General features: G+C 41.9%; 1 protein-coding gene across 1 annotated transcript in view; it reads left to right on the top strand.

The window, feature by feature from the left end:
• The first annotated feature begins 190 nt into the window (after positions 1-190).
• Positions 191-16,602, top strand: part of FBXL13 (F-box and leucine rich repeat protein 13) — a 230,063-nt gene continuing 213,651 nt past the window's right edge. Inside the window, exons 1-3 of the mRNA XM_021689519.2 lie at positions 191-265; positions 12,696-12,799; positions 13,271-13,361. Coding sequence (XP_021545194.2) covers positions 191-265; positions 12,696-12,799; positions 13,271-13,361 — 270 coding nt within the window. The remainder of the gene's footprint in view (positions 266-12,695; positions 12,800-13,270; positions 13,362-16,602) is intronic.

Below are 16,602 nucleotides of genomic sequence, written 5' to 3' on the forward strand. Positions count from 1 at the left end.
GGGGCCGGGGCCCACCTTCCTCCCGCCTCCCTGCCCGCTGACCCGGCCTTGGGGGCGCGGGCCTCCGCGCGCCGCGTCCGCCCCGCCCCGTTGCCGGGGCAACGCCGGGACGCGCTAGCCCCTAGCCTGGGCGCGGCGCCTGCTTCGCGGGGCGCGGCGTCGGCGGGGAGTTTCAGTGGGGCCTCTGGTCATGGCCTCGCTACGCACTGCCAACCCACGGCTGAGGAACTACTTCAAGGAGAACTACATTCCTCAGGTCTGCGAGGTACTGGAGCCACGTGGCGGCGGAGTTAGGAGGGAGAGGAGCCCGAAGATTTCCCAGAGGAGGGGCTAGCGTTTGGCCAGAGAGGGAGCGAAATGGGAGAGGATGAAGTCAGCCTTGAACAGACTGGCCATCTGGGCTGAAGATACAGATCGGAGAGGGGAAGACAGAGGGGGTGATGGTGGCTGAAAGGAGGGGAAGGGTGACAGGTCCCGGGAGAAAGAGCGCGGGGCCCCGGGGACAGAAACCGCAAACTCCAAACTTTAAGGTCTGGGCAAGAGGGGCCTGAGGACAGAGGAGGAGAGCGGAAGAAGTGTTCTAGAGACAGAGGCGCAAAATCAGAAGCGTGTGGCTTCGTGAAGAGAGTGGGCAATAGTCACCTAAGCGGAGGGGTAGTGGATTTGGCACAGGTGAGCCTGTTTGATGGAGGCAGAAGATAGATTTCAGGTAAGCTGAGCAGAGAGTGGACGCTGAGACCTCTAGACGAAAGTAGCCAGCCCTTTGTGAAGGGAAGGACCCCACCACCGGGACTGCCCTAACCCGAGGAAACTGTTCCCTAGCCCATCATTATAACAGGAGGAAGGAGGACAGGAGAGGGGTGGGTAGGTTTTGTTGTTTTGGGGGTAGGAAGCCAAGTAACTTCCATTTTCTCTACAAATATTTGGTGAGATATTTGCTAAGAATGTGTACGTTTGGGTGGGGTTGGAGGCTGCAGAAGGGGTTTTGAGCAGAAGTAAGATATGTGGAGATTGAGGGGGAGAGAAGTCTAGGGAAGGAAAGAGAAGGAGAGCCAGGCAGTGTTGAGAGCCCAGCTTGGGATAGTAACTCTCCTGTGCAGTTGGGAGGGCAATTTGATACAGCCTTTTTGAATGGTAATTTAGAAGTATTTATTAAAATGTTAAATACATATACCCTTTGACCAAACATTTCACTTCTAGGGATCCACTTTAGACATAGACTTTCACTGTATCCAGAAAGCTGTACAAGGATATTCATTATTGTGAAAATAGTAAATAACTTACATATGAATAAGGGAATGGGATAGTATATAAAGTATAAGTACTTTTTGAGAAGAAAAGCTCGCCAAGACATATTTTAAAAGAAGAAAAAAAAAATGCAAGTTGCCCCAGAAGTGTTTACTACAATGCAGCTACTCTGATTTCATGTATGTATGTATTTGTGTGTATATGTGTATGTATGTACGTATATCTAGCTACATTTAAGACAATAATGCATGCATAGAACATTTGCAAAACTTTTTACAGCAAATGTTTGGGGGGATGGCTTTATTTTTTTTTTAATTTTTTGCTGTATATACATCTGTATTGTTTTAATTTTTTTCTGATGAGTTTCATTCATGTTTTACTTCCATACAATTTTATTTGAAAATATGTAGAGATGGGCGCCTGGGTGGCTCAGTTGGTTAGGCGACTGCCTTCGGCTCGGGTCGTGATCCTGGAGTCCCAGGATCGAGTCCCACATCGGGCTCCCTGCTCGGCGGGGAGTCTGCTTCTCCCTCTGACCCTCCTCCCTCTCATGCTGTCTCTCGTTCTCTCTCTCTCAAATAAATAAAAAGTGAAGACAGCATCTTTTAAAAAAAAAAAAGAAAGAAAAGAAAATATGTAGAGAGCATGGTACTCATCTTCCCCATTGTGTGATTTTCTTAAGTAGCAGTCAGTAAACCAGATGTAGGTATAGAAATAAGAGTTGAGTTCATCCCGGATAGGCATTTGCCGGACATGTAGTATGGAGGAGCAGTGGCGAAGGACTAAGCTTTTTAGAGTGTCTGAGGGATGGGCCGAGGTACTGGGTGGGAAGTGAGAACGGTTCTGATACTGATATGTGGGCAGAAAGTGGAGGTTTCTAAGGAGTAAAGAGGGGTAGAGGGAATAATTGAGTGAGGGAGCTGGAAGAGGATCCCTGGTCCCTCCTTTGGGTGCTTGCACCCCTTGCTCACCAGCCTACCATATTGCTTTGCTCCCAGAGAAGAGAGGCCCTCAGAAGTGCCCTTTGCCTAAGGTGATATTCTCATGAGGAGTCCTTCACTCCCTTCTGCTACCACATTAGCAGTAGGAGCAAGAGAGCGGTTTTCTGGGGCCACACTCCTACCTTAACCTGGTTACCCACTTCCCCTAGGAGACTATCAGGATGAATCCCATTGTGCCTCATATGTCTGCACAGCTATTCATCTGACCCAATTTGACAGGATTAGCAATCTTCTAAAACCCATCTTCTGCAAGCTTTGGAAGACAGTTTTTTTTTTTTTATCACGGATTCCCTGCATATTTAACCTCTTCTGAATTTCACCTACCTATCTTAAATAAAACCTGAGTATCATTTCCCTGCAAACCCTTGCACAGAGGCTGATTTAAAAAACAAAACAGAACACCTTGCTTGATTTATTGACTTAAATACTAATTCTATTGATTGATTTTTCATCAGTTTTAGAACATTTTTGATCATTTTCAAATAATGCTTCTACCCAATTCTCTCCTTTCCTTCTGGGACCCCAATCAGAAATATGTTAGGGTTTTTTTTGTTTTTTTTTTCCCTTGTTCTGTTTTTTTCCTTATTTTTCCCTTTGTGCTCAAGTTTGGATATTTTTCACTGATTGTCTTCAAGTTTATTGATTCTGTTTTATGCTGTGTCCAGTCTACTGTTAAATATATCAAATGAATTCTTAATTTCCAACAGTATGTTTTTCAGTTTTAGAATATCAGTTGATTCTTTTTTATACATTTTGATTAAAATTTTGCATGTTTTCATCCATTTTGTCTATCATTTCCTGTTTTCTTTAATATGGTGTTATTTTAAAATCATTGTTAACATGAACAACTTTGAAGACTCCCAGAATGGGATAATTGTTGAAACTGGGTGATGGGTACATAGGGGTTCATGATACTCGTTTACTTTCTGTATGTTTGAGGTTTTCCATAATAAAATGTTAAAGGATAGTAATGGCTGGGTGTTTTTTTCTCATAATGTACATAGCTAGGGATGGATGGAATGACAGGTTTGATTTGGCTGTATAGTTATTTTCTGTTTGCTCGCTGTGTCATTTATCCATTTTTATCTAATACAACTGCAAAACTTAGTGGCTTCAAACAACAGAATCATTTGTTTGTTCAAAAATCTGAATTCTGAAAGGTTTTTCAGGGAGACCTTGTCTCTGCTCCATGTGGTACCATCTGGGGTGGATGAACAGGGGTTAAAGATCCACTTTTAAGATGGTTTGTTCACATACCTGGCAAGTTGGTGCTGGGTGTTGGTTGGGGGGGCTCAGCTATGTCTTTGAGCCAGGAGGCTTGGTTTCTCCAAATGGGCCTCTTCATGAGCAACTTGGACTTCCACACAGTATGGTGGCTCAGTTCTAAGAGCAAGCGTCTCCAGAGAGAAGTAGGTAGAAGTTACATCATCATGTATGACCTCAGCTCAGAAGTCAACAAAATTACCCTTGACCCAGAAATGATCATTATGTCTCCAAGATTGTTCTTTTCAAGGGCTCAAAGCTTCTAGGACTTCAGGAAAAGCCTGAGTGGCACAGTGAGGGTAGAGGGGCTGTCTAATGGCCAGTCAGCTTGGGTGCCTCTTCCCAGTGATCAGTGGGGTCACACAGGTCCCAGCTGTTCTCACATGCACCAAAGGAAACTGATGTCTATTTTCAAATCCAAAAAATAGATTTTATTGTGAAAACGAAAAAAGTGATAAGAGCATTTTATCAACTGAATGTTGCATCTCCCCAAATTCCTATGTTGGAGCCTAATCTCCCATGTGATGGTATTCGGAGAGGAGGCCTTTGGGAGGTGATTAAGCCATGAGGTGAAGCCTTCATGAATGGGATTAGTGCCCTTATAACGGAGGCCTGAGAGGCATCCCTCTCCCCGTCCTTCGTGGGATGGCACTGTGTGAGAAAACAGCGTCTGTGAACCAGGAAGCCATTCTTTCTATACTCTGATCGTGGATTTCCCGGCTTCTAGAAATAAATTTGTTGTTTATAAGTCACCCAGTCTATAGTGTTCTATAACAGCAGCCCGAATGGACTAACTGTTGATGTGGTTCGTTGTTTCAAACCACAAAACCCTTTAAACCCATATTGTGGAGGGGTGCCTGGGTGGCTCCAGCGGTTAAGCGTCCTACTCTGTTTTCTTTTTTTTAAAGATGTATTTATTTATTTATTTGAGAGAGAAAGAACGAGACAGAGAGCATGAGAGGGGTTAGGGTCAGAGGGAGAAGCAGACCCTGCTGAGCAGGGAGCCCAATGCGGGACTTGATCCCAGGACTCCAGGAGCATGACCTGGGCCGAAGGTGGTCACTTAACCAACTGAGCCACCCAGGCGCCCAAGCATCCCACTCCTGATTTTGGCTCAGGTCATGATCTCGGGGTCATGAGATCTAGCCCCGCCTTGGACTCTGTGCTGGGCATGGAGCCTGCTTAAGATTCTCTCTCTCCCTCTGCCCCTCCCCCCACCCACCCTGGTTCGCGCTCACTCGCTTGCTCACTCGCTCTCAACAAAACAAAACAAAATAAACCCCGTAACTGAGAAGGACGCTAGGGGAGACTTCCGGGGACACGAATGGAGATCCAACAAGTGGCCTTGCTTCTGTCTTTCTGAATTCTCATTCTCTGGGGTTGTCTCTCTTCGGATACAGTTACAGCTACCTCCCTAAGCCTATCTAAATGAAGCCTGTCCCAATAAAGGACAAATAAAATGTATGCAAAATCAGAGATGGCTAGTGTCTTAGTCTGCTTGGGCTGCCATAACAACATACCATTACATTGGGCGGCTTACACCACAGAAATTTGTTTTCTCACAGTTCTGGAGGCTGAAAGTCTGAGATCAGCGTGCCAGCATGGGTGGGTTCTGCTGAAGGCAACCATCCTGCCTTCTCACTGTGTCCTCCCACTGCCGACACAGAGAGCAAGCTAGCTGGTGGCTCTTTTTATAGCAATGCTAATTCCATCATGAGGACCCTATTCTCACGACCTCATCCAGCCCTGAATACCTTCCAAAGGTCCCATCTCCAAATATCATCACACTGAACACATGAATTTGAGGGAACACAATTAGTCCATAACAGCTAGTCAGTGGAAGAAAACTCTTATTTAACCGCACTGACAAAATAAAGCGTAGATGAAATGAATTACTATTTTCCACCCATCAAATCAACAGGAATTAGAATTTTATAATTCTTAGTGCTGGCAAGGTAAAATGGACACTTAAATTGGCTGTTAATGAGAGTATACATTGATAATACTTTTTTAGAAAGCAATTTTGAGATAAGTATGAAGAGCTTCAAAACATACCTTCTGATTCTATATTCTTCTTGCAATTTAGCCTAAGAAAGTAGTCAGAGATGAAGATATGTACATTGCATCATTAGTAGTGAAAATTAATATTACATCATATAATTTTTAATAATGGGAAAAAGTTAGAAACAACCCAAACAGCCAACCATTTAGAAATTGTTAAACATTTATGGTACTATTTTTTTGCAGTAGATTATCAACCAACCGCAATACAAAGATTTTATTTATTTACTTGAGAGAGAGAGAGAGAGAGAAAGAGCATGAGTGGGGTGGGGGGATGGGGGAGGGGCAGAGGGAGAGGGAGAAAGAGACTCCCCCAACAGGGAGCCTGACACCAGGCTCAATCCCAGGACCCTGAGATCATGACCTGAGCCGAACGCAGATGCTTAACTGACTGAGCCACCCAGGTGCCCCAGTACATGATTTTTTAAAAAAATTTTATTTTATTATGTTATGCTAGTCACCATACATTACACCATTAGTTTTTGATGTAGTGTTCCATGATTCATTGTTTGCATATAACACCCAGTGCTCCATGCAATATGTGCCGTCCTTAATACCCACCACTGGGCTAACCCATTTCCCCACCCCCCTCCCCTCTAAAACCCTCAATTTGTTTCTCAGAGTCCATAGTCTCTCATCGTTCATCTCCCCCTCTGATTTCCCTTCCTACTATCTTCTTCTTCTTCTTCTTCTTCTTTTTTTACCATATAATGTATTATTTGTTTCACGGGTACAGGTCTATGATTCATCAGTCTTACACAATTCACAGCGCTCACCATAGCACATAACCTCCCCAATGTCCATCACCCAGCCACCCCATCCCTCCCACCCCCCACCACTCCAGCAACCCTCAGTTTGTTTCCTGAAATTAAGAGTCTCTTATGGTTTGTCTCCCTCTCTGGTTTCATCTTGTTTCATTTTTTCCTCCTTTCCCCTATGATCCTCTGTCTTGTTTCTCAAATTCCTCATATCAGTGAGATCATATGATACTTGTCTTTCTCTGATTGACTTATTTCGCTTAGCATAAAACCTTCTAGTTCCATCCATGTCATTGCAAATGGCAAGATTTCAGGGGTTTTTTGATGCCTGCATAATATTCCATTGTAAATATATACCACATCTTCTTTATCCATTCATCTGTTGATGGACATCTTGGCTCTTTCCATAGTTTGGCTATTGTGGACATTGCTACTATAAACATTGGGGTGCACGTACCCCTTCAGATCACTACATAGTGCAATTGCTGGGTCATAGGGTAGCTCTCCAATACATGATGTTTTGAAGAATTTTGGGTAGGCAGGGAAAAATGTTCACAACATAATGATTAGCCAAGAAAAAAAAGATATATCAAAAAAACATATACAATAACAACATATAATCCTAATTTCCGTTTAACATTTAGTTTGCAAAACTAGATATCCCCAGCAGAGGGCGTATTTAAGTTACAAATCATGATTTTTTTATGCAAAGTTTTCTATTTTTAGAAATAAGTTATTTTTATGATTTATATGTTTTATGTTTCTCTCATGGTTGTTTCCAATTTGTATTTTTAAAATATTGCATTTATTTCTACATCACATAGACTCCATTCCTGCGTATTTTCTTTTAGGGACTCATAGCTACAAATATTTGCTAGAGATGCAAGAATCAGGAGTTATTGAATATGGGAGCAAGAGACCACCAGCCAATGTGGGAGAGAAGGAACTGGATACACTGACTCATTTTACGGGACCTTGGGGCTAGAAGGTTGCGGCTTCTCCTGAGAGCATTACATTTGCTGAGTTCCCTTAGCCCAGCCAGCCAATTCACAGATGCAGTTCCAGAGGCAAATTCGTGGGACACTTAAATAACCAAAAAGTATATGATTATTTTTTCTCCAGTAACAATTTGCTTGTCTAGGGATTCAACAGCTGGTGGGCACCTCCCCGCTGGGCCCAGCGCAATCCAGCAGGTATCAGAATCCATAGTCTTGCTCTCACCTCGTGGAGACTGTCTCCTTACATGTCCAGTCTGCCTTAAGACCCCTCAAGTTCTAGTTTTGAGGGGCATCTTCCTCTCCCTGAGGTCCCTCCTGAATGGCCAAAGCCAGCTGACCCTTTTCAATAATCTTCACTATACTTTCAGTTATAGAGTTTCTAAAATAAAAATTTGGCACCCTCTATTTAAATGTCAAGAAGACACAGAAATCTTTGTATTTTCAAATTTTTCACTTACTAACCTCCACAGAAACAAATTAAGATGTCCCCTCAAATGACACAATAGCACACCAACTCCATTTCTCCCATAGGTGGGGATGGCAAGCATTTGTGAGATGTCACTTGGGGTTTCTTTGGTTGGGGGGGTGGTTAGGGAGGTAGAAGGGACTTTGAACAGAAACTTAAACCTATTCCAGGATGCCTGGGTGGCTCAGTCAGTTAAGTGTTTGCCTTTGGGTCATGATCCCAGGGTCCTGGGATGGAGCCCCACATCGGGCTCCTTGCTCAGTGAGGAGCCTGCTTCCCCCTCTGCCTCTGCCTGCCATTCCTCCTGCTTGTGCTCCCCACCTCTTGTGCTGTCAAATAAATAAATAAATAAAATCTTAAAAAAAAAAAAAAAGAAACGTAGATCTATTCCTAAGGAAAGAGGTTTCTGTAACTTTGTGATCCTGACGTTGCATTTTTAAAAGCAACCTTATCTAAAAAAAAAAAAAAAAACAAGGTGAAAACTATATGTTGATTATTCTACTATCTATTTCTTTATTTATTTAAAGATTTTATTTATTTGAGAGAGTGAGTGAGAGAGAGCACAAGCCGGGGGAGGGGCAGAAGTAGAGAGAGAAGCAGACTCCCCACTGAGCAAGAAGGCTGATGCGGGGCTCAATCCCAGGACCCAGGGATCGTGGCCTGAGCTGAAGGCAGACGCTTAACCGACTGAGCCACCCAGGCACCTTATTCGACCATTTATTTAAAACAAGAATGTTTTTCTGAGTTTGCATATAAATAAAATATTTCCAGATGGATAACATGAAAAAACCCCCTCAAGTTCTGGAGGAAGATACACATGCAGACCATTTTGTGTGAGTGCATGCTCTAGGCAAGGGAAGAGCCTTAAGTTTGTAGTTTAAAAACCTACTCACTCTGTGAATCACCTAGCCCTTCTTTGCCTCATCTGTGAAATCCAAAAGCAGGAATATACCCTCTAAAAGTCAAGGTCATCCCTAGAGGGATCTTGGGAAGCAAAATGAACGGTGACTCTCTGATGTTTGGTCATCTGTGACCGTTGGCCATGTGATTGATCTTGCTGGGGTTTGATCATGAATGGCTTCAAGGATTCTAGAGGAGGACCAAGTCCCAGGTCTTGGTATAGAATTCTGGCTTCTTCACAGACTGGCTATGTCTGCTTCTCTCTCACCTGAACCCTTTACTCCAGCCAAATTGGTCTATGCCCCTGAGGCTTTGCTCTTGATAAAAGAAAGACCCTACCTGCAAACCTCCTGCCCATTCCTTGCCACCTGGAAGGTTCTCCAACTGTTGAGGGCCTCACAAGCCTTTTGTAATCACTTTATCTCTGCACTCATGAAACAATTAATTTTTGCATTGCTATGTAGGCCCTTAGTATATTTTACTGTCTTCATCTGCATATCTGGAAAGCTAAATAAGACTTGCTCTCAGGTCCCCTGGCTGGCTCAGTAGGTGGAGCATGGGACTCTTCACCTCAGGGTTGTGAGTTCAAGCCCCATGTTGGGTGTAGAAATTACTTAAAAATAAAATCTTAAAAAAAAAAAAGACTTGCTCTCTTAAGTGTTTTATATCTACCCATAGTTTTCATAGACAGTTACTATCTTACTATTTATATTTAAACTATTGTTCTATCAAGTTCTCTCTCCTAATCATTTCCCCCCAAATGCCTTTGTTCTAATCTTTTCCATTAGGCTTGGTATAAGGTCAATCTCTCTGTCATCACACTGGCTTTGAATGGTGCAAGGGAATAGTTTTGAATTTCTTTTCTCAAGTCTTTCCCTCTAACAGAGGTGATAATTAGCAGTGGAATGGTTAAAAATAACAATGGCTTCTTATCATATTATCTATTGAGTACTTATTTTATGCTAGACACCATTCAAAGTGCTTTGCATACATTAGTTCATTTAATTCTCATGATAGCCCTATGATATATGTACCTTTATGATCCCATGTATAATATAGGTAAGGAAACAGGAACAGAGGAGTAACTTGTCTGAGGTTCCACACTAGAAGATTGCAGATCCAGGATTTAAACCCAGTGGACTCCACCCACTGTATTATCCTGCTCCTTGAAAGATGGGTAGCAGTAGAAAGTAGAAACAATTGTCCTGGGGGCCCCTGGGTGGCACCGTTGGTTAAGCATCCAGCTCTTAGTTTCAGCTCAGGTGGTGATCTCAGGGTAGTGAGATTGAGCCCCATGTTAGGCTCTGTGCTCAGTGAGGAGTCCGCTTAATACTCTTACTCTCCCTCTCACTCTGCCCCCTCCTCTAAAGTAAATAAGTAAGTAAGTAATAAATAAATAAATAAACTTTAAAAATCTTAACAAAAAAGAAACAATTGTCCTGGATAAATCCATGTTCGTTGTCAGTCCCCAGACATCTTTCAGAATATTTGAGAAATATTGGGGACTGAGTTAGAGAGGCAGAGCTGAAAGAAAGTGGAGGATTGCACAATTGCTTTGTGAAACTATAAGCTTGAGAAAGCCAATCTAGATAATTAAGTCATGGGGTTTTTTTGGTCCTTGATTGTGTAAGTTTTTACTAAGAAACTTAGCAGTGATAAAGCCCTAATTGATGTTTTTTGAGAGTCAAACATTCATCCTGTGGGAATGTTTGCATATTTTGCCTCTGCTTATAAAGACTAAGCTAATGGTTTTGTAATTTTCATTTTCATGCAGAAAAAAAGCTATTGAGTCACTAATTATGTTTTTTTTATTGGCACATAGCTATGTACTGTTCACACACTGATCTATAAATCTCAGCCTATTTTATTTTGCCCAGTTCACTTATGCAGAAAGTGAACATTTGAACTCTGCTAGTTCTGTATGCCTTTATTAGCGTTCCAGAGACATCCATTCAACTTGAATTGACTTCTGCAGGATAACTTTTCAGAAAAGTAGTTTTCTAATCTGTGGAGTTTCGAAATATAAAGAAATAATTAATTTCTCATATTCATTAATTAGATCCCAACTTTCTTTTAAAAAATCACCTTAACACTGACCTCCGTTTAGGCCCTAGTTCTCAGACTTTAGTGTGTATAGGAATCACTTGGGAAGCTCATGAAAATGCAGCTCCCTGGGCCCCATCTTCAGAGACCTGTTCACCCCCCAGGTGATTCTGAGGCAAATGTCCTCAGAGTGCCAGAATAGAATGAAGGATGTGGAGAGGAGTGAGGAGTAGAGAAACTCAAGATTCTGGGGACTCAGGCACTAAAGTGCCAGAAAGCAGATGGGCCTGTCATCAGCGCTATTCAGGAGGGTGTCGGAAGTCAGGCCTCCAGGTAATAGAAGACTTCAGCCCTTAGGTGACAGAATACTATTTACATCCATCTTGTAACTGTGGTAAGAATCATTCACCTCCTGTGCAGTTACAGTCTCTAGATCTGGGGGAGAAAGAAGTCAGTCTGCAGATGGCTCAAGGCTCACGGTGAACATCAGGGGTGGGGCCAGGTCAGGAGGCAGAGCTGGGGAAGGAGAGACAGTTAGGTCTGACCACTTTGCCATAGTCTGGAGGGCTCGGTTCTCAGCCTGCGGGCTACACAATAAATAAAGGGGACATGGAGCTAATTGCAAAGGGAGAAATATGTTGTGCAGGGTCCAATCAAGGGAAATTATCCTCTTTTTTTTTGGAAGAACACTATGAGAACTGCTGAGAGTCTGAGCCAGGACCCCCAGGCCTGGATCTGCTGATGCTTGGTCCACGAAAGTAGAAAGAACTCTGCATGATTCAAGGGGTGGAATTATTTTGTTCACAAGAGAGTGACAGGGACAATAGCCAGCAAGAACAGGTCCTGTGTAAAAGAAGGGCCTCCCCCCCTCCAGCCCCAGCCCTGCCCCCGTGCACACTAGCTCTTGCCAGCAGACAGGAAACCAAAAAGGCAAAGAGAAATGTCTAAGGAGGAGTCCAGGTGGTTTCTGTGGGAGGTGTGCTGTAAACCTTTCTCTCTGTCCCAAGTGGAGAAATACTCAATAATTCTGTATGTCTCACCAATACTTTTATGAGAAGTTTCTCCTTTGGGGAAAACTCAGAGGAAAATAAGATGGCAGCCGCTTTTCGAGTTCATATATGCACTTTACACATCCAGTTCCAGTAAGACATGTGTTTCTCATCTTTGTGAACTATGCTACAATTTTTCTTCCTTCCTTCCTTCCTTCCTCCCTCCCTCCCTCCTTTCTTTCTCTTTCTTTCTTTCTTTCTTTCTTTCTTTCTTTCTTTCTTTCTTTCTTTCTTTCTTCTTTTTTCTTTTCTTCTTTCTTTCTTCTTTCTTTCTCTTTCTTTCTTTCCTTCTTTCTTTTTAAAGTTTTATATATTTAAGTAAGCTCTACACCCAACATGGGGCTCAAACTCATGGCCCCAAAATCAAGAGTCACATGCTCTTCCAATGGAGCCAGCCAGGAGCTCCATATGCTATAATTTTTCAAAGATCTGCTCTTTAGATGTTGTGAGCGATAAAATACAAATACATTTTTAAAAAGATTTCTTGGATTCGCAGTAGATTTTGAGGGTGGATTTTCTCATCACTTTTGTGGTTGGGTCTGAGGAATTTCTTTTGACTTTAAAAAGGAGGTCTTCATTCCTTAAAAATGGTAGAAACCATTGATCAAAAGTATCAACTATGTTTTCAATTTGACTACAAAGCGCTGCTCACGTAAGGGAAAACACTGAGCAGCAACACTATTGTGTCATTTACAATGGATTTTTCTTTAAATAGTAAAGGGAAACTGCATTTCAGTTTGACTTCAACAAAATATTAACACTGGATAAAAAGAGATGGTATCTATAAGGCATGTTGACTTAAAAAAACTGTCATGTTATTTGACTTTGTAATTGTATGAGCAAAGTCTATCTGCTGTTTAGGAAGAACGTGCAAATCCAGGAAGGGTGATTTGTTTCATTTTCCCTAGGCTTTGTTATGTGGTCTACTTATTACATGTCCTGAGGATCCGCTGAAATATTTACAGAAAATGATCATTACTATAATGGAAAATGGCCTTGAAAGTCTTCTCTGGTGAGTATTGCTTTGCTTTAGGGTAGGGAGATGTTTTATTTTGAAGGTAAAACACTCACTGTACAGTAGGTAAAGAGGTCTTGCCAATGAATGCTTCCAGTTTCAAGATGGTTAAAGAATCCCTTCATAGGCTTTTAAGTCCCAAAGACTTCACTAGGAACAATTTCCCCACTGGTTCTTAACTTGAGAAATACAGCCCTCTCTCATCAATCACATGCTCACAGGGCAGATATTTCAAGTTGGGGATGAAGAAAGGGAGGCATGCACATTGGGGAGCACAAGAAAATCTTGAGGAGGGGGTTGTCTGACAAAGCCCTGCAGGTGATTTTGACATGCCTCTCCCAAAAGTGTCTCTTCCTTCACCTCCCTTCCCCTCCATCCAAGGAATCACTGATTTAAATTGCTGATTTAATTATGGAACTAACGACTATGAAATGAAATGTTTGCCTCTGTTTGACGATTTTATTAAAGGGATATGTGCATTGATCCATCAATGAGGCCAAAAATTCGGAGACTCTCTGAAACGTACATGGAACAACTTTTTGGACTGGATGATCAGCTGGTCAGTATTAGTAACAAAACATTTAAAAATATACATCTCAAGTTTTGATGGAAGTTCTCAAATGGATTTTATAAGATGCATGAGGTCAAACTGTTTTGGAATTGGGGCACTCAGAAAAGTGAAGGAACTTCTCTCTCTCTCTCTCTCTCTCTCTCTCTCTCACACACACACACACACACACACACGCCCACAGAGCCCACATTCATAGTAACCTCCCCAAATTTCCAAGAAGCATTTACCAGGCCTTTATTCTTCCTCTTCTGATAAAATCTTTCTATTTCCCCCTTTCCTCTTTTTCCTCCTCCTCCTCTCTTGCATCTTTATAATGATAAAGACAGCATTATGGAAAGCTTCAAAGGAGGATATTTTCTTTCCGTTCTAATCTACTTCCTTCTGTCTTCTACCCCTTCTCCATTCTCTTTGCCATCTGCCCTGGGATTATGCTTCAAAAAATAAAGATAAGGCCAGACATTAATGAGCTCTAACTTAAAAGCCAGACCCGATTGTTAGTGAAAGGAATGACCAGCTCCAACAGCTGGTTTTGATCCTGTAAAGAGGGCAAGGAAGTAATTCAGGACGTGGGGACTTTTAGAACAAAGACTGTGTATCTGAGAGAAGCTAAAATAGCAAAAGGCATGTGGGGAGAGAAATACCAATGCAAATTACGTGTGGGTGGAACTGAGCATGATACCTCTAGATCCCAGGCTGATGTCTTGGTAAGCGTAGGCAGGGCTTGGGAATTGCTGGTGAAATCGGGCACTGAAAAGTAGAATCAAAGCCTGGGTCAAGGTGGATACTGAGAGCCAGGATCAATCTGAAGCATCACCTGGAAGGCTGGGGGGAGGGTAACATGGGATCCTGACCAATGGTCTGCAACAGAGAGACAGAAATAGAGGGATCGGATATTTCTGCCAAGACTGGGATGATTCAGAGTACCTGTACCCGGGGAAAAACCCACAGATTGAATCCTAGTTGATCTACATCATGGTGTGTGGCTGTCTTAATGACTTCACTTTATCAGCCACGAACTTCATCAACTTCTGTCAAATGCATATATCTGCAAACTGTGTTCTTGGAGATGTTTGGGGGGGGCCACCTCAGGAACTGAGGGGGAGACCCAGGGGATAGGATTCTAGGTCTCTCATCCCCACCTTACACTCTAGAATAATTCCACTTTGAGTATAATGTCATCTGAAAAAAGCTTAAATATCATTGCTATAAGATACTAAAATTATTTAAAAACCTGGGATAGAGGGATAAACCTCATTGTCAATATCTTGAAAGTGATTTTATAAAATACAATCAGATTGTGTCCAATGTGTAACTAGAAGCCTATAGAGAATCTTTTAAAGAGTTGCAGGGGATTCTGAGACACCATAGCTACTTCAAACCTAAAATTTTATTAGAAAAGGAATTCTCAGAGATATTTCATGATGTTCAAAGTGCAAAGGAAAAACTGTGGAAGCTCATCCAGACTTAGAAAGGAGTATGACAACGCAACCAAGGCATAGAAAAGATGCCTGCTTCATATTATAAGGTAGGAAAAATAGAAACTAGATGTGACTTCATAAAACGTAAATCTCGGGGCGCCTGGGTGGCTCAGTCGTTAAGCGTCTGCCTTTGGCTCAGGTCATGATCCCAGGGTCCTGAGATCGAGCCCCACATCGGGCTCCCTGCTCAGCAGGAAGCCTGCTTCTCCCTCTCCCACTCCCCCTGCTTGTGTTCCTGATCTCGCTATCTCTCTCTGTCAAATAAATAAAATAAAATCTTAAAAAACAAAACAAAACAAAAGGTAAATCTCTAGGTGCCTAGGATTGCTGAGTTAGAGGGCTCAGCCAAAGTTGAATATATATTAATTTATTTCTCCTTCACCCTCAGAGGAAAATGAAAAAAAATTTTTTTTACAAAGAATAAAACACTTTAATCCTTAAAGTTTCCAATATTTTCAATTACAGTATACTAAATATCAGCTTTGCTTTTTTTTTTCCATTTTCTTTCCCATACTTTCCCATTTTTCTTTCTTATACAGCTATAATTGCTGGTAAGAGAATTTTTAATGTTTTGACAAAACATTTTAAAGATCACAAACAATTGTAATTGTTCCCATTATTAAGATTGCTTTGTATGGCCTCAGCGTGCAGTCATTTTTATGATCTGTTAGGACACTGTCCTGCAAGGACTGCCTGTATATGCCTATTTATAACTATGTATTTGTTTCTGTTTGTGCAAACAGAGAAGGAAACTGTGAGTAAGCCACATAGTTACAGAAAAGTAGGAACTGCTCTCATAATAGCAAATAGAAAGACATTTTAACTGTGTGTTCCAGGATGAAAGAATCCACCATTTCAGGAGGAAACTAATTTCACAGACTTAATTTTCATTGCTTAGGAAATGAAATCTCCAGATGGGTACTAATTATAAGAAGAAAAGGCATCTATAACATTTAAAAAATCCAGCTTAAACAATAATCAACATTTTGCTTATCTTGTTAATTATTCTCCTCTTGCCCCCCCCCCCTTTTTTTTTTGCTGAAGTATTAGAAAGCAAATCCCAGGAATTATGTTATTTTACTGGTAAATACATCAATGTGCATCTCTAACAAAAAATGACATGTCAAGAGAACACAGCACAGTGCCATTTTCTATGTAATGAAATTAGCAATAATTTTTGAACATCACGTGGTGCTGATTTCAGTAGTCTGGTCGACCCACTTTTTATGAATCTGAATATACATATATATATTCCATATTCAGCCCATATTTGTGTTTCCCAAACGTCTCAAAAATGCCTTTTTTAGGGGCACCTGTGTGGCTCAGTCGTTAAGCATCTGCCTTCGGCTCAGGTCATGATCCCAGGGTCCTGGGATCGAGCCCTACATCGGGCTCCCTGCTCCGCGGGAAGCCTGCTTCTCCCTCTCCCACTCCCCCTGCTTGTGTTCCCTCTCTCACTGTGTCTCTCTCTGTCAAATAAATAAATAAAATCTTTTTAAAAAAATGTCTTTTTTACACATGGCTCTGTCAAGTTGGAATCCATGCAGGCGCAGGGTCCACACTGCACTTGGGTGTCAGATTGAATGCCTCTTGTAATTAATCTACGTTCTTATTTCCCATGCCACTTCTTTATTGAGGAAAACATCATTTGTAAAATGTCCCACATTCTCATTGTTTCCTCTGGCATCATTTCATTTACTTTGTTTCTTGTATTTTCTGCAAGTTTGTAGTTAGATCTACAGACTTGATAT

The sequence above is a fragment of the Neomonachus schauinslandi genome, chromosome 12, assembly GCF_002201575.2.
Source record: "Neomonachus schauinslandi chromosome 12, ASM220157v2, whole genome shotgun sequence".
Taxonomy (NCBI): Eukaryota; Metazoa; Chordata; class Mammalia; order Carnivora; family Phocidae; genus Neomonachus; species Neomonachus schauinslandi.